Source organism: Camelina sativa, chromosome 1 (genome assembly GCF_030686135.1).
Source record: "Camelina sativa cultivar CO46 ecotype springtype chromosome 1, ASM3068613v1".
Taxonomy (NCBI): Eukaryota; Viridiplantae; Streptophyta; class Magnoliopsida; order Brassicales; family Brassicaceae; genus Camelina; species Camelina sativa.
This window is the reverse complement of record NC_141880.1, coordinates 7,674,519-7,700,430: the sequence shown is the minus strand read 5'-3', so window position 1 is coordinate 7,700,430 and position 25,912 is coordinate 7,674,519. Positions and strand designations below refer to the sequence as shown.

General features: G+C 40.9%; 1 protein-coding gene, 1 non-coding gene and 1 pseudogene across 4 annotated transcripts; 1 reads left to right on the top strand and 2 right to left on the bottom strand.

Moving 5' to 3' along the window:
* Positions 1-1,846: 1,846 nt before the first annotated feature.
* LOC104783329 (uncharacterized) lies at positions 1,847-5,844 on the bottom strand. 3 transcript variants are annotated; one of them, XM_010508477.2, is made up of 10 exons: positions 5,463-5,844; positions 5,012-5,197; positions 4,422-4,656; positions 4,173-4,342; positions 3,942-4,081; positions 3,678-3,855; positions 3,231-3,568; positions 2,840-3,087; positions 2,387-2,743; positions 1,847-2,302 (listed from the first exon to the last, which is right to left on the bottom strand). In XM_010508477.2, exons 1-10 carry the CDS (start codon positions 5,501-5,503, stop codon positions 2,072-2,074), a joined length of 2,124 nt encoding a protein of 707 aa, XP_010506779.2. In that variant the 5' UTR covers positions 5,504-5,844; the 3' UTR covers positions 1,847-2,071. The 3 variants fall into 3 exon arrangements, with proteins under 3 accessions (XP_010506779.2, XP_087309676.1, XP_087309687.1); XM_087453550.1 differs by having other exon boundaries at positions 3,231-3,591; positions 5,463-5,838; XM_087453561.1 differs by having other exon boundaries at positions 3,231-3,563; positions 5,463-5,830.
* Positions 5,845-6,718: 874 nt separating this feature from the next.
* On the top strand, positions 6,719-25,356 carry LOC147949642 (putative F-box protein At4g09870 pseudogene; annotated as a pseudogene).
* Positions 16,015-16,121, bottom strand: LOC147949643 (small nucleolar RNA R71). Its single transcript, XR_015565511.1, has one exon. It is a non-coding gene; the product is annotated as a small nucleolar RNA R71 (small nucleolar RNA).
* Positions 25,357-25,912: the final 556 nt, after the last annotated feature.

Genomic DNA, 25,912 nt, shown 5'->3' with positions numbered 1-25,912 from the left:
TAGGTGAAAAGAGATGTGGTTTTTGTTATTGCTCCCAAAATTAATGGGATTGTATATATCCCATATCCCACCTCTGTTTTTTTGTGAGTGTAGATACTTTCACTAACGGTGACACAAATACCGTTACATAATCATTGCACAGGCCAATCCGGTCTTTATTATTTAATTTAATTAATTAGTTTATAAGTTCTGGAAGTTTATTAAATAGTAGATTTAATTTTAAGTTTATTAATTAGTAGATTTAATTTTATTTAAAAATCTAGCGTAATCATATTATTAATCTAATTTTCCTTTTTTAATCGTCTTCATTAAATAACCAAAATAAATCAAAGTTGGGAAAGAAATAAAGCACATGACTTGTAAACCATATAAACCTATAACTTGTTAAATTTCCTTTTGACAATTAAAAATATATATTATTATTTAGTCATTTATAATCATTTCTTCATGACAATAGAATATTACTACTGGAAAAATATTGGAGGAGAGACTATTCGACAAAATGTCTGGATCATTTGAGCTAGCAAACATCATCATTGATCTATCTTTTGATTCTTTGACCAGGCAGTTGATTAATACCATGATTACGAAACTTGGATAGCTCACTGGTACTTACACTATTCTCCTGGGGAAGGCTATTCTCATTGGATCTAAGAGTCCGGAAGAAGAAAATAGGCACCTCATTAACACCATGAAAGCGAAAATGGAAGTAATGGAGAGATGGCTGAAAATTGATGAAGTAAACATGCAGTTGTTTAATGCCATGATTACGAAACTTGAAGAAATGAGAACCAGGTCTTTGTGGATGGAAGTTGATTCTTGGGAAGAAATGGTAAACATGTTAGGGGATAAAAGACTTGACTCCATTGAATCAATGGTTCAAAAAGTGTTAATCAATGTACAAAAGAAACACAGACTTTTTAGAGATTTTGACTCTAATTTTGAATTTAAATCCTAATTTACAAACCCTAATCTCAGATGAGATTTTAGAGATTTACCTTTGAAAAACAGAAGAAAATAAAGAAATAGATGAGATTTGATTTTGACCAAAAATTCAAATCTCATCTGATTTATTTTGAATTTCTTCATTAGTTCGAAATAAATCAGTTTGTCTTGTGTTATTGCCTTTCGCTTATCTGAGGGTTAGTTTTGTGTTTTAACACTAGTATCTAACTCTTAAGTTTTTTTCTCCTCATCTTTTTAGTTTGCAAGGCTAAAGGACGATGTCATTGGACATAATGAGGTTTTTTCTTCCGTTGGTGTCAATTACGCATATTTTACATGGAAGTGCTTTAATGCTCTCAGATTAAGCACTGATTGGATCATGGTTTGAGCCAATGCTTGGGGTTTAATTTCCAGAGTTGTTTTGCTTGATCTTAGCTTTTTCTCTCACACTGTCTTTAAAAGTCACGTTTTTCCTTTCGCCAAACAGAAGGCTGTGTTAATTTAAATCCTAGTCATCTTTGATTAAGATGCAAAAGTTCTTACAAAGATATCGTTTCAAGTTTAAAGTTAGTGTCTTTATTAGTGTATATACAAGCCTTGTTGTATACTTATATGAATTTGGCATTGATGTTGTTTTAAAACTGTCTAAAACACTTTGCAAATTAGCCTGAGTTGTTATTGTAAGGTAATTATTTATTTATTTAATCTTGTCTTATAGATTTCTAAGCAATATTAGATGCTTGAGGTGCGAGTTCACCTGGCGTGAGCAATGATTATTAGACAAATTAGATTAATCCCCTTTAAATGACATTTTTCAAGTGTATGAAGAGATTGAATTGTGCTTATTATTAGTTTGCTGAGAATTTGATTGATTGATTCAAAATGTCTTTCTGAAAGTGTATTAAAAAAAGTCTCTAATCCCTTGCTCGAAATTGTAAGTCTTCGTTACAAAACATCTCACATATTGAAAAGTTGCAAAGAATTCAAGATTGGCTTCACGAGATTAATTTATAACCACAAAAAAAGAAAAAAGAAGATGAATAAATTGCATACGAATATACATTTATATAGTAAATATTTCAAGTATGTACACATATTTCCGTCTGTTCAAACTATAGGCATTTCCTCAGTTCTTCTTCTTCTTATTGTCCTTGTCGTGTTGGAGGATCACTGGCGCTGCCGGTATACTAAACCACCACTCTCTCAACCGCCTTATCAACCGTTCCGTGCTAGCTCTCCGTGGCGGCGAGTATCTTGTGAAAAACTCAACAAACACCACCGAAAGCAAGTAGCGTCCCGGAACAAAAGCAATCATCATCGCTGCTACCACAATCGCGATTGCAAACTTCTCGCTCGCCTGAAATAGCGGTTTCAAAACCTCTGTTAAAGTCAGTGTTGTGGAGAGGCGTTTGTGTTTAAAAATATAAGAGGCAAGACAGACCTGAGGGAAAAGCGAGAATAACAAAGCTCGGAACTTGAGAAGAACGATGTTTGCGTCTTGAATGTTCTGTTCCAGCTCCGAGATCCCGTTCTGGACCGCCAAAAGCTGTTCCATTGTGTTCATTGGTGGAGGAGCAGTTACTTTTAGCTCGATCATGAGCTTTTCTCTGCTGAAACATCTTGTGAGAACCATGAAGATTGCAGAGAAGAGAGACGCAAGAGAAAAAACATAAACAAGCCACCCCCTCCAAATTATGAAAGTGGAGAAGAGACAGAAAACAATAGACTTCATCGGATCATCCCAATACACCACCGACACAATCCCGTTCCCTGTTTCCATAATCGGAAGCATCAGTTCCTGCCAAAACAAAAAGAGAGAAGCAATTCAACGTTTTATAGAACGTGTTAAAAATCTATCTGTCAAAAAATTTGTTCTCATTTTTTTCTTCTTTACCTTCATCACAGCTAAGTTAGTGTCAATGCCATCCATTTTGACTCCATTAATCGTCTCTTGCGCTAGGACTACTTTCTCGTAGTTCTTACGGGACTTCTTCACTGCTCTCTCTAGTGGATTCACATCTCCAACCACTACTTCACCTACCACGAGACTACTCGTCTCACTCATTCTGCTCCTAGGACTTGATCCTCCAAACACAGAACCCAGCTGTGAAACCATATCTGAAGCTGAGGAATGTAATGTCCCTGGTAAATAGATTACATATACATTTAACATCAACTTCCTCGGAGATTTAATCTTGTATATCATATAAGGCACACGCTTTCAATCATCACACTCTTGGTCAAGAAAATGATAATACCATTAGGTATAAGTTATTTTGTCTAACCTGTATCTTTGGATTTATTTGATCGATGGAGATCTCTTGAAGTAGACATCTCTGCAAGTGTCTGAAGAATCAGATCCCCACCAGGAAGGTGATCGCAGAGATTGAACGGAAGAAGAGTTTCGTAACGCATTGCATTTGTCAAACTCAGTTCTTGAATAGCTTGCACACGTATAATGCCAAGGACAGCCTTTGAAAGTGCTTCGTCTCTTGCCAAACCTGTGATCTTGTACTCGTTTATGTATCTTTGAACGTATAATATTTCTCGTATAATAGTGAGCCAGTAGTCACGGCGTGTGTGGCCTTTGAGCTCTGGGAATTCCATTACCACTGGTTCTGATCTACGACAGATAGCCATTAAAAGCTGTTAACTGATCAGTCACAAAAAGGAGCATGTTTTCAGTTCATACAAGAGATTCCAGTCGATTTAGTGCGAAAAGACAGTCTTACAGAGATATAGACTTGTAAGAAACAGCCTTGTCGAAAAGCCGAGTGCCCCAAGGACCAGTTAACTCAGGTTTAACAATTTGCTTTAGATCTTCAGATAGGTCATATCGCTTTGGTTTATCATAAGACACGACTTTTAAGGCCTCAAAATATAGTGAGTGGTCTGTTAGGATCAAGCGACCTGAATAGTATCGTGGCAAAAGTGAGTATTGAGAAAATACAAACAAATACGTGGCCATGTTGATAATGAGAAAATGCAAACAATACCTGGCCATGTTGAAATTCCAACATGTTCAAGAACTGGTTGGGTAGTAACTGTCCCATCTATTTCCAGAATCTTTTCTCTTTTTGATCGAACACCAGAAAGCAAAGATGATTCTGACTGTGCCCTCATCTTCTTTATTGCTCTACAAACAAAAATAGAGACTTTTAAAAATGTCTGCAAAGTGATTAGATACAAAGGAGTCAGCTTGTAATAAGGACATAAAATTTCTTTACCTCTCAAGTCCATATAAATACTTGTCATAAACAGAGAACTGAAGCCGACCACCCGTTGATGAAGTAAGAATTCCAAACAGATTTTCACATATGATCACATCAGCTATTATAGGAACTGCTGGTGCGATCCTTGAGAAGGCTTCTAAACTCACTGTAGCATCTTCTTCTACCTATTGAAAAGGAAAAAAAAGATGATAAAGAAAAGATTCCTATAAGAATGGCAGAGGAAATGAGAAAAAGGAGCCTTACGCTGAGTAAAGCCTGGCTTGAAACAGCTGGGACTTCCCAGACAACCATCATGTCAAAGGTTAAGCGCCGAAACTTTTTATCGGCTAGATGACCAGTTACTCCAACAGAGAGTGAAAGTGCTCTAAAACAACAGTACTCTAGAAAATTCCTTGCAAATAACGAGGGCTGCTTGAGAGATTCAAATGCCTCTTGTTTGAAACTATCTCGCAGCTCGTTTGCAGGAACACCGAGTATCCTGCATCAATAGCATATCCACATAATAAATCAAGACAGATGATCAAAAAAACCTCATTCTTGCATCCAATGCTATCTAATAGTGGTACTTCTTTAATAAAAAAAAAAAAAAAAAAAAAAAAAAAACCCGAACCCCGTTCCGTAGGTACCTCTTTAGATAGAACTATCCCTAGTGAAACCTATTACTAAAGTCATCCTTCGACAAATTATACCAGCATCATATCGTCAAGACTGACTCAAGCGACATTAAACAACAAAAAAATCTAGCTTATCTATATCGAAGCCCTGTAAAATAATACTGCAAAAATGCATAATGAAATAAATGAAAAAGAGAGATGAATGAGAATGGTACTTACTTAGAACACCTGCGGACAACGACGTTAGCAACAGGAGAAAGCTCAGGAATCCAATTGGAGGAAGCAGATGGGGATCTTCCCATTTCCTCGATTTCTTCATCGAAAGAACTTTGTTTACCGAGCAACCATTTAAAAGAAGTATCTTTAACCAAACCTTCAAGCATATTCCGGGTTTTGCTCGACATACTAGAAAAAAAAAAAAAACTCCTTTAGTTAGTCGTCCTTACACCTTTGAAGAAATTAGATTGATACAATTCAATGCATAGAATAACTTAATTTGCAATTAGTTAGTTGGTCGGTAGGTTTTGACACAGATCATGAACGAACAGTCCTAACATTTTTAGAATGGTTTTGGCCTACACGATCTCTATTGCTTCATTGATCATCAACTCAAAGCTAAATTGCAAACATTATTGAACAAAATAACAATACAGAGACTAAATCAAATCACCTCAAATCTGAACTCTGAAGCAACGTTGAAGTCGAAAACATCCCAAACGAATAACTCCAAAAAACAGCTGTTTATATCACGACGAGTATTTGATCAGATCAAACTTTTATTAAAAAACGAACATTTTTGCCCACAATCCATACGCCTCAATTCTCGAATTATAATTATAAAACCAATTTAGGGGTTTTAACTCTTGATTCCTCGACAATTTTGCCAATGAGCCCCTCTTGATTCTCAGATTCTGCCTTAATTTTGGGGTTTGTCGAAAAAAAGAAGAAAACACCGTAAAAAGAAGCGAAAGCACGAAGACGGAGGAGGAGGAGAGAGCGACGGGTAAAAAAACTCTGATTCGTTCTTCGTTAAGACTTAATAAGACACGGTCACTAAACACGTGATGCATAACGTGTTTTTTACACGTTATCACATTTGACGGTTCAGATTAAACCAAAAACTTCTCATTTAATCTTATCCCTACACGTGTCTTCTATTAATAGTAATCTCAATCAGGGTTTTTCAGATAACCCTTCCGCCGTTCCTATCTAAAGAGTGACTCAAAACTCAAAACCTAAATAGTACTCATTCACATATACTGGTTTCTGAGCCATTCATTTACTAGAACATTTTTCAAATTTCTCAGGAAACTTAAAGTAACGGTTTATCCAACTCGATAGTACATCCAAGACTGATATATGGGTGACGAGTAAGATTGATGACACCACCAATGCGGTGTGTTAGAGAAAGGTCTTAGCATTATTAGATTTGAGCCCTGATATTCAAAATTTCGCATGAGGTAAGTTTTTTGCTTGACGAGGAGAAGAAAGTCGCCGTGCGTTGCGAGACATGGATGGATATGGAAGACGAGACCAAGTCCATCGACAAGATATACATTCTTGGGGAGGATGATAAAGACAGTAAAGTGGATTTTGGTGTGGATACAACGTAAGGATGTTGGCCAGTTATTCTTAATTATGTTCCAAGTTTGGTTCAAATCGAGCAGACCTAATAAGGTAAAAGAAAAAGAGGTGGTAATGTATTTGACCAGCACAGACACAGTATCTTCCTCTCAATTTCAAATTATGCATTCGTTGGTCTGCATAACAAACAACCTAATAACAGAGTTAATCCTAGAACAGAGTAGCCGCTGCCATGTTTCTTTGGGCTAAATATACGATAAAGCCCATATTAATATGGGCCTATAGTATAATTATATATATACGACTGAAGAAAAACCCTTAAAATTCAAAGCCACCATGTCGATGTCGGAGCTTCCACAGGATCTGTTGGAGGAGATACTCTTTCGCGTTCCGGACATACCGTTGAGACCGTTAACATCTACGTGCAAGCAATGGAACAGTATATTCAACGACCAGAGATTCAGAAGAAAGCACTTTGACAAAGCCCCAAAACAGTCTATGGTTCTCATGTTGATGACAAAGAATTCTAGGATTTGTTCCTTGAACGTCAATCTAAACGAAACACCATCCGAAGAGGTTGGTGTTGAACTTAGTGGAGTCGGCATATATGAAGTATTTCACTGTGATGGCTTGTTGTTATACATCAATGAAGTAAACACTACTATGGAGGTTTGGAACCCGTTTATGGGTAAAACCAGGTGGATCCAACGCATAGACCGTAACAGGAGACACTACAGGTATGTTCTTGGATCCTACCAAGACAACAAATCCGGCACTACCAGCTACAAAGTACTGAGATATAGTTTTGGCAACAAACCAGTATTTGAAATCTGTGAGCTTTACTCTAATTCATGGAGGATCCTTGATGTCACTCCGAACTTGAGTTTTTATGGTCATCCCTTTAATTCCTGCGTATCTTTGAAGGGTAAGAACTACTTTTTTGCTTTTGATAAAGAAGAGAGGCAGCTCGATATGGTTAGTTTTGATTATACAACGGAGAGTTTTGGAAGTCGTATGAGTCTTCCGTACCAGTTTCCTATTGGTAGTTATTTTATTACATCTCTATCTAGTGTGAGAGACGAGAAACTTTCATTGTTACTACAACTGAGCGATACCTTAAGGAAAGAGATATGAGTAACAAATAAGATTGATGAGGCCACAACTCAAGTGTTGTTGTGGACCAAGGTCTTAACAGTGGACTTCCGTGATCTTCGCCATTGCTTTACAAGTTTTTTTTTCGACGAGGAGAATAGAAAAATCGTGTGTTGTGAGAGAGGTAGAACTGGCGACGACAATTATGGGGCCGACTGGGTTTACATTGTTGGGGAGGATTAGAAAGTCACACAACTAAGTTTTGGAGAACATTCCATTCTTTCATGTGTTCCACATTTGTTTGGTTATGTTCCAAGTTTGGTTCAAATCGAGCACCCTCAACGCAAAGACGACTAAAAGTGGTGACTACCGGACTAGACAAGCACTACGCGCGCAGCCATTTTCTTTCTTTGTGTGTTTCTCTTAGTTTGTCTTTGTCGTCGTCAAGTCCTTGGAATAATCCTTTGAGCTCTCATTACTCATATTGTATTGACAAAAGTGGTATCACTAGAAGATGTGCTTGAACATTGCTTTTTTTTTTTTTTTTTTTTAAATGTTATTTTTAAGTTATATCATCAATTCATGTTTCTTTACATATATACTATTCTAATTCAGTGACAAGTGATACATAATTAAACATGTAGGAAGCTATCTCTTCGTGTTTGCTCTGATTTTTCTTTTTCACCGCCAATTGATTGCTTTGCAAGTTATGTCAATAACGATTATGGGTTTGTGGGCTTGTGGACATGAAACCACGGTATGGGCTTTTGCTGTGTTAAGCCCATTAGGAAGTCGGTTTTGGAATGAAGTGGTCCACGCTTGTACGAACACAGGACTCTGCATCCTGTCGAGTAGCAGACCACGACAAGCTTCAGCGTGGAGCTCAAGGGAACCTGCTACAGGGCAAAACAGGGAATTAACAGAGAGGACAAAGAGGTTTTAAAGGAGAGACAAGATAACAGAAGAGTAAGACAAGAGAGAAAGGTACTTTTTATGCAGAGTGTGTGAGAGAGGGTTTTTGGGGTTTTGGTGAGAGTTCTTCATCATCTTCAATCTTCTTCTTTTAGGGTTAATCTCTTTGCAAGAGTGAGTGATTCTCTGGTTGTACTCTGTTCTGTGTTTACAGTGGAACCTCTAGTGAGCGGTCAAGCTCACCGAGACGTACCTTGGCTGGTCTAAGCCTTGGGAACTCATAAATCCTCTGTCTCGTTTATTTCCTGCTTAAACTCACAAATATAGATCAAGTTACACAGACCAAGTAAAAGCTAAACGAAGTTACAACAAATGGTATCAGAGCTTTAGGTTGCAGCTTAAAGGGAGTCTAAGGTACGAAGTCTAAGAAAGGTGTAAACTTTGTGGGTTTTTTTTCTGAGTCATAGATCTATAGGAGTTTGTAGATCTGTGTCTCTGAGTAAGGAGTGGCGTTTATTCACAAAGTTGTCTGGTAGAAGACCTAGGTGAATATGGAACCTACTCAAGGAAGGTTTGACGTAGAAAAGTTTGATGGTGAAGGAGATTTTGCTTTGTGGAAACACAAAATCTTGGCTCAGTTAGAGATTTTGGGACTCGAATCTGCTCTGTTACCGGTCTCAGCTTTCGTAAAAACTGGAGATTCTAAGGACAACGTTGCTGAGGGAGAAGACCAAAAGCAAGCAGAGGAGCAAGTCCGAGCAGATCCTAAGTGGCTCGACAAGGATCGTAGGGTAAGAAATCTTTTAAGCCTGAGTCTACAAGATATTGTTTCTGAGAAAAGTCATGAAAGAACCTACTGGATATGGCATGTGGAACGCACTGGAATCTAAGTATCAAGTCAAGACACTTCTGCACAGATTCTATTTGAAGCAAAGGTTCTACAGCTTCAGGATAGATAGTTCGAAGAACTTGGACAAGAATCTAGATGTGTTTAACAAGTTGATATCATATTTGTCAAGTGTTCAGGTTGAGATGAGTGACGAAGATCATGCTGCAATTCTCATGAACAGCTTGCCTAAACAGTTTGAAGGCATGGTACACACTCTCAAGTACAGCAACGGAAGAAATACTATCACTAAAAAGGAAGTTATCCGGGGAGCTTACTCTATCGAGTTGGAGCTAAAGGATAAAGAAGTATACAAGCTGCAATCAGAGAGTGAAGGGTTGGTCATTCAGGCAAGAGGAAGAACAGAAAAGAAAGGTAAACAAAACAACAATCAGTCTAGACCTAAAGACAGAGAGTGTTGGATAAGTGGAGAAGAAGGACATTTTAAAAGGGATTGCCCAAAGAAGAAGCAGTCATCAAACAATAGCAAACACGAGGTTGGAGAGGCTAGTGTTGCTAAAGCTGAATGGGCAGAACCAGTAATGTTGTCAGTCTCAGTGAATGTTGCTAGAGAGGAGTGGATTCTGGATTCAGCGTGTTCATACCACCTGACATTCAGAAATGATTTGATGTTTGATGTGGAAGAGATAGATAGAGGGAGAATCCTGATGGAAAATGATTCCTACTGTGAAGTAACAGCTATTGGGAAGATAAAGATTGTTAACTATAACAATACGTCAATTGTATTAACACAAGTCAGGTATTCACCAACAGCTAGGAGAAACTTAATCTCTTTGGGACAACTAGAATCACTTGGGTGTTGGTTTCAGTCAAGAAACTTCAGAATGCAAGTATTCTATAAAGAGAGAGAGAAGTGTTGGCTGGTGATTACAAGGACACTTTTTACTTCCTAGATGGTAAACCTGAGGTGGAGCAGGCTAATGCGGCTGTCAATTCAGTAAATACAACTGACTTGTGGCACAGTTGGGCCATTTGAGTGCAAGGGGACTACAACAGTTAGTCAGAAAGGAGCTAATATGCTCAAGCACTTTTAAAGATTTTAAACAGTGCGAGTGTTGCATTCTTGGAAAAGCTCACATGAAATCATTCAACACAGGAACTCACACGTCCAAAGAACCATTGGAGTATGTCCATTCGGATCTGTGGGGGTCCCCTAATGTCACTCCAAGCTTGTCTAAATGCCAATACTACATGTCATTTGTTGATGATTTCTCAAGAAAGGTGTGGGTCTACTTTCTCAAGACTAAGGATGAGGCTTTTGAAAAGTTTGTTGAGTGGAAGACAGTCACTGAAAATCAGTGTGGAAAGAAGTTGAAAACCTTAAGGACAGACAATGGTCTTGAATACTGCAACAAGACCTTTGATGACCATTGCAAGCTTCATGGTATCTTAAGGCATAAAACATGTCCGTACAACCCTCAACAAAGTGGAGTTGCTGAGAGGCTAAACAAGACCATACTTGAGAAGGTAAGGAGTCTCTTAATCGAGACTGGATTGGGTGATTCCTTCTGGGCTGAAGCTACATCTACTGTGGTGTATGTGATAAACCGAAGACCATCTACACCACTAAATTTTGAAATTCCAGAAGAAGTGTGGTCGGGAAAAGAACCAGATTACTCACACTTGAGGAGGTTTGGATGTCTAGTCTACTACCATGTTGATCAAGGAAAGCTCAAACCTAGAGCCAAGAAAGGTGTCATCATGGGATATCCTCACGGTGTGAAATGTTACAGAATTTGGAGCCTTGAGGATAAACGGTGCATTGTCAGTCGTGACACTATCTTTTGTGAGGATATTGTCTACAAGGATATCGGGAAGCAGTCAAATGAGTTAGACAAAATATCTGACTCTAAAGGGAAAAAGAAAGTCACATTTGAGCTTTCTGAGGAAGACAATGCTGGTGAGTCAAGTGCTACAGGAGAAACTTCTGGTGAAGGTGGAGCTATGCCATTTTCTGATAAAGAAGAGGAAGAAGACTCGGAAGAAGAGTCTGACTACGAAGTTTCAAATTCGACCTCTAGATAACTACTTATTGGCAAGAGACAGGGTCAGGAGAAATGTTAAAAGGCCAAGTAGATATATTGAGGCAGATATCACTGCTTTTGCTCTAAGTTCTGCGGAACTAATTAACGATGATGAACCTAATACGTATCTAGAAACTATCAGTGGTCAGTACAAAGAGCAGTGGATAGAAGCAATGAAAGAGGAGATGGAATCTCATAAGAAGAATCACACGTGGAGGTCCATTCCAAGGTCTGAGAAACAAAGAACCATGGGCTGTAAGTGGGTATTCAAATTCAAACAAGGGATTCCAGGGGTTGAGAAGCCTAGGTTGAAAGCTAGGTTGATTGCTAAAGACTTTTCACATATTGAAGGGATTGGTTATCATGAGGTATTTTCACAAGTAGTTAAACATGTTACTATAAGGCTGTTTTTCTCAATGGTGGTTGACCGTGATATGGAATTAGAACAGTTAGATGTGAAAACTGCCTTTTTACATGGAAGGTTGGATGAGAGGATTCTTATGGAACCACCGGAGGGTTTCTCAGAAAGTGATAGTGAGGTGTGCCTATTATAGAGATCTTTGTATGGGCTAAAACAATCTCCAAGACAATGGAATTTGAGGTTTGATCAGTTTATGAAGTCACAAGGGTATTCAAGAAGCCAGTTTGATACTTTTGTGTACTTCAAGTGTTACAAGGAGGATTGTTTTGTGTATCTACTACTTTATGTAGATGATATGCTGGTGGCTGCTGAGGATATGTCATAGATTGTCAAACTAAAGACAATCCTAAGCAGTGAGTTTGAAATGAAATACCTAGGAGCAGCAAGCAGAATACTAGGCATGGACATTTCAAGGGACAAAAGCAAAGGTGTTTTAAAGTTGTCACAACAAGCTTATTTGGAAAAGGTTCTAAAAAGATTTAGAATGGAAAATTTTACGCCAGTTCAAACACCTTTCGGCTGTCAATTTAAACTATGCAGTACTAAGGATGAAGATAAAGTTGAGACCGAAGCCAGGATGAAGAACGTACCTTACTCCAATGCTGTTGGGAGTCTAATGTGCGCAATGGTGGGATCACGCCCAGATCTTGCTTATGCAGTTGGCATGATCAGTCGCTTTATGGGAGCACCTAATGAGCAACATTGGGAAGCTGTTAAATGGGTACTCAGATACATTAGAGACTCTAAAGACTTGAGTCTGACATTCAAGAAATCTGAGCAATTTAAAATAAAAGGGTACTACGATAGTGATTATGGAGTTGACCGTGATAGAAGTCGTTCGATCACAGGATACATGTTTCAAGCAGGAGGAAACACAATCAGCTGGCGCTCCGGGCTGCAATAGGTAGTAGCCATGTCATCAACAGAAGCTGAGTACATGGCTCTAGTAGAAGCAGGTAAAGAAGCGTTGTGGTTAAAGGGAATTACCAGAGAAATGGGATTTCCGCAAAAGAGTGTAGAGATCTTATGTGATTCTCAAAGTGCGATCTGCTTGGCGAAGAATAACGTGTTCCATTCGAGGACTAAGCATATGGCTATTAATCTTAACTTCATTCGAGACATGGTGGCGGATGGATTAGTGGTTGTGACAAAGATCGGGACTAAGGAGAATCCGGCTGATATTCTCACGAAATCGATACCGGTGATGAATTTTGAAGAAGCTTTGAGTCGTCTGAGGGTGCTCAGAGACTGAACTGGCTCCGGTTGAGGAGCTATTGTTCCGGCATGTAGATGTCGGAGGATTGGATCCGGCAGGTTAATGTTGGGGAAGGAGGAGAGACGGTAAAGTCTCTTAGGGCTATACCCAAACCAAAATCGAGGTGGAGAATGTCAATAACGATTATTGGTTTGTGGGCTTGTGGACATGAAACCGTGGTTTGGGCTTTTGCTGTGTTAAGCCCATTAGGAAGTCGGTTTTGGAATGAAGTGGTCCACGCTTGTACGAACACAGGACTTTGCATCCTGTCGAGTAGCAGACCGCGACAAGCTTCGGCGTGGAGCTCAACGGAACCTGCTACAGGGAAAAACAGGGAATTAACAGAGGGGACAAAGAGGTTTTAAAGGAGAGACAAGAGAACAGAAGAGTAAGACAAGAGAGAGAGTTACTTTTTACGCAAAGTGTGTGAGAGAGGGTTTTTGGGGTTTTGGTGAGAGTTCTTCATCATCTTCAATCTTCCTCTTTTAGGGTTAATCTCTTTGCAAGAGTGAGTGATTCTCTGGTTGTACTCTGTTATGTGTTTATAGTGGAATCTCTAGTGAGCAGTCAAGCTCACCGAGACGTACCTTTGCTGGTCTAAGTCTTGGGAACTCGTAAATCCTCTGTCTCGTTTATTTCCTGCTTAAACTCACAAACAATAACACAAATATAGATCAAGTTACACAGACCAAGTAAAAGCAAAAGCTAAACGAAGTTACAACAAGTTACAAGTTATACAACTAGAAATCATCACCCTTCAAGTTCTAGTAAGTCACCGCCGCAGGATTTTGTAATTAAGGTTCGTTATTTGGACGAGTTTGTGTATAATGAAGATTGTTGTACAAGTCATTGTGATCTTTATAAGTCATCCAAAACTTTAGGTTTATTAGCCATCACGCTCTACACAAATCTTTGTTAGTGTGTCTTCAAAGCATTATACTTTTCCCTGTGAAAGTCTTCTTGGACCCGAAAAAAGAGGAACAAGGCGCAGTACAACTGTACAAAGCCCTACAAAGGGAGAGGAGGGATTGATAAGTGAGATTTTAGACCAAGTTTTGGTATCCACCACTTGGATCTATAGATAGAAGACAAAAGCGCTCTGGCATTGTGATATGTTACGGTTTTGACTCACTTTGACCCTGTTTGTTTGATAGTTTTGTAGTTGTTTGAGTCCTTTTCAGGTTATAATAAGAGGCTAGGAAGCTAAAAGCAAGGATTGGAACAGCAGGAGCAATCGGACCAGAAAGGAGTTGAATTGGAGCAGAAAGGAGTTGAATTGGAGCAGAAAAACTGATTTTAGACCCATGAGCACATGCTCCCGATTTCCAAGCACCTGCTCCCAACTCTACGGTTTCATGACGACACGTGGCAAGCATCTAGGCGCTGATTCCCTGCTTAATTCCCCTTATTTTAGGCGATCCTTTGTGAGAGAAAGAGGGAGGAGATCGTTTTTTTTAATAGGGAGATTTGAATTTGGATTCTTTCCTTATTTTTCTCTACTTGTATGCTATTTAACCTAGGGTTTTTAGGGGAGAGAATATACCTTTTTCTTTTGTTTTGGAGCGACGTTTTTGTGAGAGGAAGAAGAGCGGCTACCTTGTGAAGCATTCTCTGAACCCTTTTTATTTTTATTGAATTTCTCATCTTTTGCTATGATTCATTTCTCTATGTCTGAGTAGTTTTCTTTGCTAGATTAGGGGTTTCAAAAGGGGTTTCAAGGGTTAGCAACAGAACACAAATAGGGCTTTATATAATCGATTGTCTTCACTATTGTTAGACTTAATGCTTAGGTTGATTTGATCACCCAATCTATGATTCTAGGTTTATCTATTCATCAAAAGTGTAATAGGTTGCTAGAAAAGACATTAGTGGGCAAATTATCCTAGACCTGCGAAAGTTGATGTGTAGGTGATTTGTGAACTTATCATTCATGTTCTTTAATGCTTGTCTGCGATTCTGGGCTCAAACGACAGTTTAGGGTTTATGGACCGCCGAGCATGTGCTCCGGATGTCTGAGCACGTGCTCCGCGTTTCCGCACAGAATCGATCAGATATAGTTATTGATACCACGACAGTGGATCAGTTTATATTTATGTTTGAGTTCTAGACTGGTACTTAATCTATGCCCTGAATAGTTGTTTAGTTGCTATCTCTGAAATTCCCGAGAATTACCCCTGATCTAGTGTTTTGCTTATTGCCCTTTTTTATACCGTTTTAATCGCGTTACTGTTACCAAACAAACCCAACTTTGAATTGTCTTAGCTTGAAATTGAACCAATAGAACCATAGAGTAAAACTTGGTCTTCGTGGGATTCGACCCCTAAGTACTACTTCTTTGCTGTGCACTTGCAGTAGGAAAATAGGGTTTAAATCTCTGTGTATCAAGTTTTTGGCGCCGTTGCCGGGGACCAAATTTTTACCTTTGGTTTTCGGCGAAATTACTAGACTAAGACCTTACTGATTTGTCTTTCTGAACTAGTTGCTTTGTCAGCCGCAGAGCTCTCTTTGGCAGAAAGAACAAACCGCAAGAACAGAAAGTTTCAATCCGTCAACATGGGTGACAACAGAAACAATGAGGATATGGCTGCCGAGTTGCAGCAACTTCGACAACAGTTGGGGCAGTTGCTCCGTGCTCAACACGAAAGAGCCGCGCCGCCGCAACCGTCCATTGGGGACAAGGACAACCCGCATGTGTCCTACACCAACCGAGCGGCGATTGTTCCTCCCACCATCCCGAGCCAAGATTTTGAGATCAAGCCACAAATGATCTCTCTAGTGAAGCAGCACCTATTTCACGGTCTCCTAGCTGAGATTCCGATGGACCACATCGAGAATTTTGAGGAGATATGTAGCACCACTGGTTCAAATGGGATACCGCCAGACTTTCTGAAGTGCAAGCTCTTTCCCTTCTCTCTTGCGGATAGAGCTTCACGTTGGCTGAAGTCATTGCCGCCTGGGTCTCTGACATCATGGGAACAGTGTAGGTCTGCGTTTCTGGACCATTTCTACACCAAGGCTAAGACCGCTGCCCTGAGGAACAAGATTTCATCGTTCTAACAGCACACTGGAGAAGCCTTCTGCGAGGCTTGGGAGAGGTACAAAGAGTACCGTAGAGAGTGTCCGCACCATGGATTCAGTGATGAACAGATTCTGGGCATTTTCTATGATGGAGTTAACTGGGACTACAGAAACGTTCTCAACTCGGCCAGCAATGGGGATTTTATGACAAAGTCTAAGGAAGGAGCATATCAGTTGATTGAGAACCTAGCTGCAAGCTCCAGCAACAAGGCTCCTGAGTATGACAGGTCCATGAAGGTCAACAGTGTCAATACGCAAAAGATTGACGAGTTGACAGCCAAGGTGAACCTTCTTCTGAAGGGGAGCCAGAAAACTGTCCATTTTGTCGATGAGACTGGAGGCATGCCGCTAGCTCAGGAGATTTGTGATGGAGAGGATGAAACGTTGGAGGTTAATTATGTGAGTGGGCAAGGTTTTGTGCAGAACAGGGTTTCAACCCGAACTACAGAAGCCATCCGAATTTGTCCTATAGAAGCACTCACGTGGAGAACCCTCAGGATCAGGTGTATCCGCAACAAGGAGCTCAGAATCAGATGGATTATCAGAAAACCTTCTCAAACAACTTCCAAGGCAAACAGTTTGTACCCACTCAAAACCGCTTCCAAGGGGGGAACCAGCAGGCATATACAAGCGCTCAACAAGCACTGCCTTTCACCAACCAGCAGTTGGGACCTTCATCTGCTAGCAGCTCTCAGGATGAGCTGAAAAACATGATGCAACAACTCTTGGTGAATCAACAAAAAACTTCAGTGGAAATCAACGCTAGGGTCGATACCATGTACAATGACCTTAATGGGAAGTATGAGGCAGTAATGTCACATATGAAGAAGCTTGATGTTCAGGTTGCACAGACTGCTGAAGCCGTGAAAAGAACTCCTGGGACTCTCCCCGGAAAAGGGGAAGCAAACCCGCGGAACGAGTATGTCAATGCGATTGAGCTAAGGGGAGGAAAGAAGTTACCCCCTAGAGAAGCACCATCCGCTAGGCTTGACAAGGGCAAGGGTATTGCTGAAGAATACCTTCCTCAACATGCTGTTGAGACTCCACCGTTGAGTCAAAAAGAAGCTGAAGCATCTGGCGAGCATGTGCTCCCATCCAGCGAGCACGTGCTCCCGACTCCCGATCAGACCGTTCCTACTGAGGTACCTCTTGCACGCGTGTACACCCCTAGGGTTCCTTACCCTGTTCCTCCTAAGAAATCTCGCAAGGATTTGGAGGATGCAAAGTGCAAGGAGATGTTGAGAGAATTGACGGTAAAACTACCCCTAGCTGATGTTGTTTAGATGATACCTGCTTTGAAGAGATATGTGAAAGGGTTAGTTTCTGGGAGAGTGTCAGAGGAAGAGAACGTGATGATGGTTTCAAGAGAGTGCAGTGCTGTGCTGCAAAACAAAGTGCTAAAGAAGAGAGATGATCTAGGGCGATTTGTCTTATCCGTGAGAATCTGTAAAACGATTTTTGCAAACTCCCTCTGTGATCTAGGTTCCAGTGTGAACCTTATGCCATATTTAGTGGCTAAAAGGCTGGGATACACGAAGTTCAAGTCTACACGGATTTCGTTAGTATTCGCGGATAGATCCACCAAGCGCCCCATAGGAGTGTTGGAGGATTTACATGTCCAGATAGGGGACACGCTTATCCCAGCAGACTTTGTGGTTCTGGAACTTGAAGAAGAACCACGTGACCCCCTGATCTTAGGTAGATCATTCTTATGCACGGCTGGTGCGATTATAGATGTGCAAGGGAGAGCGATCGATTTGAGATGAATAAGCTGCTCAAGAAACCTATGATAGATGGTCAGACTTTTGTGGTTGATGATGGTTCAGAGGTTGCACATGAGGTTACCGATGAAGTTCTCACTCTCGACCCGTTGGAGGTTGCCTTGACAAAGGCAGAGGGTAAGTATGGATTCTTGAATGAGGAAGCTGATGGTTTTACACGCATTTTGGATGCAGGTACACGGTTCCATCAACTGGTAGCTTACCCCAGCCTAGACGATGAGAACCAATCAGGGGAGGAATCCGCCGAGGGAGCACCTGCTCCGGTTTCCGGAGCACATGCTCCGGTAAAGTCAGCGGACGGTCCTTGGAGCGAGTTAAGAGCTCCAAAGGTAGAGCTAAAACCACTTCCAGCCGGACTAAGGTACGCGTTCCTAGGTCCTAACTCTACATACCCCGTGATAGTGAACTCTGAACTAAACAATGTAGAGACCGCTTTGCTCCTTTGTGAACTTAGGAAGTATAGAAATGCTCTAGGGTATTCACTAGATGACATCCCAGGAATCTCACCAGATCTTTGCATGCATAGGATACATCTAGAAGATGAATCAATGACTTCGGTAGAACATCAGAGGAGGTTGAACCCGAATCTAAAGGATGTTGTTAAGAAAGAGATAATGAAACTTCTAGATGCGAGTGTAATTTATGCTATTTCTGATAGTTCCTGGATTAGTCCAGTTCATGTAGTCCCTAAGAAAGGTGGAATTACAGTGGTTAAGAATGATAAGGATGAGTTGATTCCTACTAGGACAGTTACGGGACATCGCATGTGCATAGACTATAGAAAACTTAATGCTGCGACCCGTAAGGATCATTTTCCTTTGCCGTTTATTGATCAAATGCTTGAGAGATTGGCTAACCATCCTTACTACTGTTTCTTAGATGGCTATTCAGGTTTCTTTCAGATCCCAATCCATCTCGACGATCAAGAGAAGACCACATTCACATGTCCTTACGGCACCTTTGCTTACCGCAGAATGCCGTTTGGCTTGTGCAATGCACCAGCGACCTTCCAACGATGCATGATGTCCATTTTCACTGACCTGATTGAGGATATAATAGAAGTATTCATGGACGATTTCTCCGTCTATGGGAGCTCCTTTTCCGTTTGTTTGTCTAATTTGTGCAGGGTGTTGCAGCGGTGTGAAGACAAACATCTGGTGCTGAATTGGGAGAAATGCCACTTCATGGTCAGAGATGAGATAGTGCTGGGACACAAGATTTCTGAAAAGGGGATTGAGGTTGACAAAGCCAAGGTTGAGGTGATGATGAGTTTACAACCGCCTAATTCGGTAAAAGGGATCCGCAGTTTCCTTGGCCACGCCGGTTTCTACAGACGGTTCATTAAGGATTTCTCCAAGATAGCAAGACCACTTACCCAGCTGTTGTGTAAGGAAGTGAAGTTTGATTTCGATTCTTCTTGCTTGGAGGCCTTTCACACGATCAAAGGAGCTTTGGTTAGCGCTCCGATTGTACAACCGCCAGATTGGGACCTTCCCTTTGAGGTCATGACTGATGCGAGTGATTATGCCGTGGGAGCAGTTCTGGGACAGAGAAAAGACAAGAAGCTGCATGTGATATACTATGCCAGCCGCACCTTGGATGAGGCTCAGTGCAAGTACGCTACAACCGAGAAAGAACTTTTAGCGGTTGTGTTTGCTTTTGAGAAGTTCCGATCATACCTTGTTGGTTCCAAAGTGGTTGTTCACACTGATCATGCAGCATTGAGGTATCTACTGACCAAAAAGGATGCAAAACCAAGGCTACTCCGTTGGATTTTGTTGCTTCAAGAGTTTGACTTGGAGATTAAAGACAAGAAGGGTATTGAGAACGGAGTTGCAGATCACTTGTCAAGAATGAGGATAGAAGAAGAGCTACCCTTGGATGATAGCCTTCCTGAAGAACATGTTTACTCGATTGGCATCTTTGATCCCGCCGAGCACATGCTCCGCCTGGGAGCACATGCTCCGAAAACCCTGTGCAAGGCAATCGATACTAACAAACAGCTGAGTTTTCCTTGGTTTGGAGAGTATGCAAACTACCTAGCAGCAGAGAAAGAACCTACTGAGTTTGTGGGGAACAAGAAGAAGAAGTTCCTAAAAGACATAAGGCGGTATTTTTGGGATGAGCCTTACCTCTATAGGCATTGCTCGGATGGTGTTTTCAGGAGGTGTGTGACTGAGGAGGAGGTTCCTGGAGTCTTGTTTCATTGCCATAGCTCACCCTATGCTGGACACTTTACTACTTTCAAAACCGTGTCCAAAGCTCTTCAAGCGGGTTATTGGTAGCCTACCATGTTCAGAGATGCGCAGCGGTTCGTGTCTACTTGCGACACATGTCAGAGACAAGGGAACATCAGCAGGAGGAATGAGATGCCTCAGAATTTCATCTTGGAGGTTGAGGTATTTGATATTTGGGGAATTGACTTCATGGGACCTTTTCCGAACTCATTCGGCAATGAGTACATATTGGTGGCTGTAGATTACGTGTCCAAGTGGGTAGAAGCTTTGGCCAGCCCCAATAATGATGCAAAGACCGTGCTCAAGATGTTCAAGTCGGTTATTTTCCCACGGTTTTGTGTCCCACGGGTAGTCATTAGCGTTGGTGGATCGCATTTCATTAACAAGGTCTTTGAGAGTCTTCTCAAGAAGAATGGAGTGAGGCACAAGGTCGCCACCCCCTACCACCCACAAACAAGCGGCCAAGTTGAGATCTCTAACCGGGAGATCAAGAGCATTTTGCAAAAAACAGTGAACACAACAAGGAAGGATTGGTCTCTGAAGCTAGATGAGGCTCTATGGGCTTATAGAACCGCCTACAAAACACCCCTGGGGACTATACCGTTTCACTTGGTGTATGGTAAGGCGTTTCACCTTCCTGTTGAGCTAGAGTACAAGGCTGTTTGGGCAGTGAAAATGCTGAACTTTGACACTAAGAGCGCCCATGAAAGGAGGAAGATGCAACTGCATGAGCTAGAGGAGATTAGGCACCTCGCCTATGAAAACTCAAAATTCTACAAGGAGCGTACCAAAGCCTACCATGACAAGCGGATCCTCACTAGGACCTTTGCTCCTAATGATCAAGTCTTGTTGTTCAACTCTAGGCTGAAACTGTTTCCCGGAAAGTTAAGATCACGATGGTCCGGACCCTTCACCATCAAGGAGATTAGACCATATGGGGCTGTTGTGTTGCTGGACACAAAAGGAGGAGAATTTGTGGTGAATGGACAGAGCCTGAAACCATATCTTGCCGCCTCTGAGCACGCAAGGGGTGAAACCTTCGCCCTAGGCAACCCTCCTATTGCCTAAGGAGCTTTCGAGTCAAGCTAATGACTTAAAACAAGCGATGGGTGGGAGGCAACCCACCAGGTATATATTGCTGAGTTTTTCTTTTTCTTTTTAGGATTTGTTTCTTCTTTTTTTCAGTTTCAGGAATGTTGGAAGAAGATGCGGAGCACATGCTCGCAGGACGCGAGCAACCCGATGCACATGCTCGGTGAACTGAGAAAAAAAGAAAAAAGATGTGGAGCACATGCTCGCAGGATGCGAGCAACCCGATGCACATGCTCGGCGAACTGAGAACCAAAGAAAAAGAGAAGAGCGTTTGGGCCATGTAAGTTTAATGAATTTCAGGCCCAGGCCCACCAGGCCCAGGTAACCCACCAAATCGCAAACCCTCCTCTCTTCTTCTTCTCCTTCTTCTTCTTTCTTTCTTATTTTCTAGGTCTCTCTTTGGCTTATTTTCACACCGGAGACGGTGTGAAGTAAGTACGGGGGAGGGTCACCTATGACATTTGTTTTCTTTATCTTTCTTTCTATTGAGTCAGTTTGTCATGTGAGTCGAACCAAAAATTGTGGGAATTAGGACCGAAATCTGTGATGTTTTTAACCATTTGTGAGTTTGACCGTTTTTCCTAGTGACCATTGTTGCAGAACCAAGAGTACAGAGACGAGCTAATACCTCTTCACATTCGGACCCTTCTCCTAGCCAGAAAAGCTTCATCCCATTAAGGTTTCACCGGAAAGACTTAGACTCTACCTTATTGGAACCTAACCGGATTTAAATTCTTCTCGTTTTGGACATTAGGATAGGGAACGTGTCACATATTCAGGACTTCTTATTCATTTTGCCAATCTTGCTGATCCTGAATAGCTAGCTCATTTTAAGTTAGTACCCACCCCGAGCCTAACCTCCTTTCAAACCACTTGCACTTGTATTTTTGTTTTCTCATTCTGTGCAGCTATGTGCAAAACGGTCGGGGAGAGCAAGACTGACACAATCTCTAACTCGCTCTTGCTGGAGAACCAAAGAGGAAAGAGCCGGACGGACAGAGCACGTGCTCCAACCCAGCGAGCACCTGCTCCGAAATTATATACATCCGAGTCCGCGAGTTGTTTTGAGCAGAGAGAGAGCCTAGGATACGGTCTGCATGCTCCAGGGGCAATATCAGAAGAAGATCCCCCATCATCCTTCATATGTCTAAAAAAAAAAAAAAAAAAAAAAAAAAAAAAAACGTTTAAGGATGATGGAAAGGGACCAGAGCTAGTGTTACACACCCCCTAGCATGCGTTGTACCCTGAGGAGAAAAGAGAGGCTGAGTTTGAGAAGATAAGAAGAGGAGAGTGATTAGAGGTTGTGGACATCAATGAGTCCACTCTCCCTTACCATTTTGTGCGATATACTGCATCTCTTTCGAAGTAATGGTAACCCCTAAACACTCTATAGCTCCACCATTAAAACAGCCTTTTATCTACCAAGCCTCGATTTCACTAGCTTAATGCCCTTAATGAGAAGCTCACGCCAATTTTAATTGAATGTAAAGAGTCTTTGTCTGGAAAGTGATCTTTTTCTGGGTTTGATTGCCAATTATGGTTCTGGTTTTGGAGATGTTTGCTAGAGAAGTTTTTGGTATAGCTTGTTCTAACACATGTGGTCTGCAGGTCATGTTTTACTCACGGTTTCTGAGATTTTTGCGAGTTCCCACCTTGGCTCTCTTGGCGCTTGGTTTGAGTTTGTTTGAGGACAAACAAAGATCTAAGTCCGGGGGAGTTGATATGTTACGGTTTTGACTCACTTTGACCCCGTTTGTTTAATAGTTTTGTAGTTGTTTAAGTCCTTTTCAGGTTATAATAAGAGGCTAGGAAGCTAAAAGCAAGGATTGGAACAGCAGGAGCAATCGGAGCAGAAAGGAGTTGAACTGGAGCAGAAAAGCTGATTTTAGAACCAGGAGCACATGCTCCCGATTTCCGAGCACCTGCTCCCAACTCTACGGTTTCATGACGACACGTGGCAAGCATCTAGGCGCCGATTCCCTGCCTAATTCCCCTTATTTTAGGCGATCCTTTGTGAGAGAAAGAGGGAGGAGATCGTTTTTTATAATAGGGAGATTTGAATTTGGATTCTTTCCTTATTTTTCTCTACTTGTATGCTATTTAACCTAGAGTTTTTAGGGGAGAGAATATACCTTTTTCTTTTGTTTTGGAGCGACATTTTTGTGAGAGGAAGAAGAGCGGCTACCTTGTGAGGCATTCTCTGAACCCTTTTTATTTTTATTGAATTTCTCATCTTTTGCTATGATTCATTTCTCTATGTCTGAGTAGTTTTCTTTGCTAGATTAGGGGTTTCAAAAGGGGTTTCAAGGGTTAGCAACAGAACACAAATAGGGCTTTATATAATCGATTTTCTTCACTATTGTTAGACTTAATGCTTAGGTTGATTTGATCACCCAATCTATGATTCTAGGTTTATCTATTCATCAAAAGTGTAATAGGTTGCTAGAAAAGACATTAGTGGGCAAATTATCCTAGACCTGCGAAAGTTGATGTGTAGGTGATTTGTGAACTTATCATTCATGTTCTTTAATGTTTGTCTGCGATTCTGGGCTCAAACGACAGTTTAGGGTTTATGGACCGCCGAGCATGTGCTCCGGATGTCTGAGCACGTGCTCCGCGTTTCCGCACAGAATCGATCAGATAGAGTTATTGATACCACGACAGTGGATCAGTTTATATTTATGTTTGAGTTCTAGACTGGTACTTAATCTATGCCCTGAATAGTTGTTTAGTTGCTATCTCTGAAATTCCTGAGAATTACCCCTGATCTAGTGTTTTGCTTATTGCCCTTTTTTATACCGTTTTAATCGCGTTACTGTTACCAAACAAACCCAACTTTGAATTGTCTTAGCTTGAAATTGAACCAATAGAACCATAGAGTAAAACTTGGTCTTCGTGGGATTCGACCCCTAAGTACTACTTCTTTGCTGTGCACTTGCAGTAGGAAAATAAGGTTTAAAACTCTGTGTATCACATTGCCTTGGCCAAATATGCTTTTGCAACAGAGAAATTTGTATATGTGCTCGTTCCTTTCAGGGGCATGCTGATCATCTTTCCGTTGTCAGAGATGAGAAGCTTTAGGTGTTATTACAGGGTGACTCTGCATCCAAGACTGAGGTATGGGTGACAAACAAGATTGGTAAGACCAAAGAAGTGGTGTCGTGGAACAAGGTCCTAGCATTGAAGCCTAAATTTGATTAATTGGCGTGGCGTAAGTTGCTAGCTCGAAGAGGAGAATAAAGTCGTCTTGTGTTGTAAGAGTAAGAGATGGATGGACGAAGAAGACGAAGACAAGTGGAAAGACAAGGTACGTATACATTGTTGGGGAGGCTTATAAAGTCACAGTAATGGTTTCTGAAGAATCTTGTCCAACTATTCTTAATTATGTTCCAAGGTTGGTTCAAATTGAGCGGGCCGGAGGCAAAAGGAAAAGAAACAACTAAACAAACTCTACTACATGTAATCTCTTCTTTTCTTTTTACTGTTTTTCTTCATTAATTTGTCTTGGTCTTGATTATATGGTTAGTTTTGATTATACAACAGAGAGCTTTGGAAATCGTATGAGTCTTCCGTATCAGTTTCCTATTGGTTATTATAAAGATAGCTCTATCTAGTGTATTAGAGAAGAGAAACTTTCAGTGCTATTACAACTCAGAGATACATCAAGGAAAGAGATATGGGTAACAAATAAGATTGATGAGACGACCACCACTCAAGTGTTGTCGTGGAGCAAGGTCTTATCTCTGGATTACCCTGATTTTGGTATTTGCCTTATTCGAAGTTTTTTGTTCGACGAGGAGAATAGAAAAATCGTGTGTTGTGAGAGATGAATGACTTACGGCGGCCAGTACGAGGCCGACTGGGTTTACATTGTTGGGGAGGATAATAAAGTCACACAACTAGGTTTTGGAGAATATTGTTGTCGTTCTGTGTATCCACATTTGTTTGGTTATGTACCAAGTTTGGTTAAAATCGAGAACCTTCGGCGAAGTATAAAAGAGGTGACTAGAGACCAACAATATGTTTGGTCCACATTTGTTTGGTTATGTACCTACTTGCGATATGCAGCCATTTTATTTCTTTGTGTGTTTCTCTTAGTTTTTCTTGGTCTTCCTCGAAGTCCTTGGAATAACCCTTTTCGAGCTCTCATGCATATTGTATTGACAAGTGGTATCACTTGAAGAAGTGCTTTCAACATTGCTTTTTTTCAAAAACCTCCCGTTTTTAGCTTGAATGGATGAAATCTCTTTGCTAAAAAAAAAAAGATAGAAACTATGTATAAAGAAGAGAGAATTATGTTTCAATATTTACGCTTCTAATTTAATGACAAGTGATTCATAAAACATGTAAGAAGGTATCTCCCTTGTCTCTTCTCTGAGTTTTCTTTTTTCACCCCCAATTCATTGCTTTGCATGTTACAAGTTGTACAGCTAGAAATCATCACCCCCTTCAAGTTCTACAGTAAGTCAGCGTCACAAGAATTTGTAAGGTTCGTTATTTGGACACAAATTCCATTATATAAGTCATCCAACATTTTTAGGAATTTATTAGCCATTACGAACTACATATATACTATTTATTAAGTGTCGTGAAAGCGTTAATTTCCTCTGTGAAAGTCTTCTAACTGGACCGAAAAAAAAAAAGGAACCAGACGGAGTACATATACAAGCTCTATGAATGAAAGCTCACTGAAAAAGATGTCGTCTTTTAAGGTTCCCTACCACGGAGGCTTGGAGC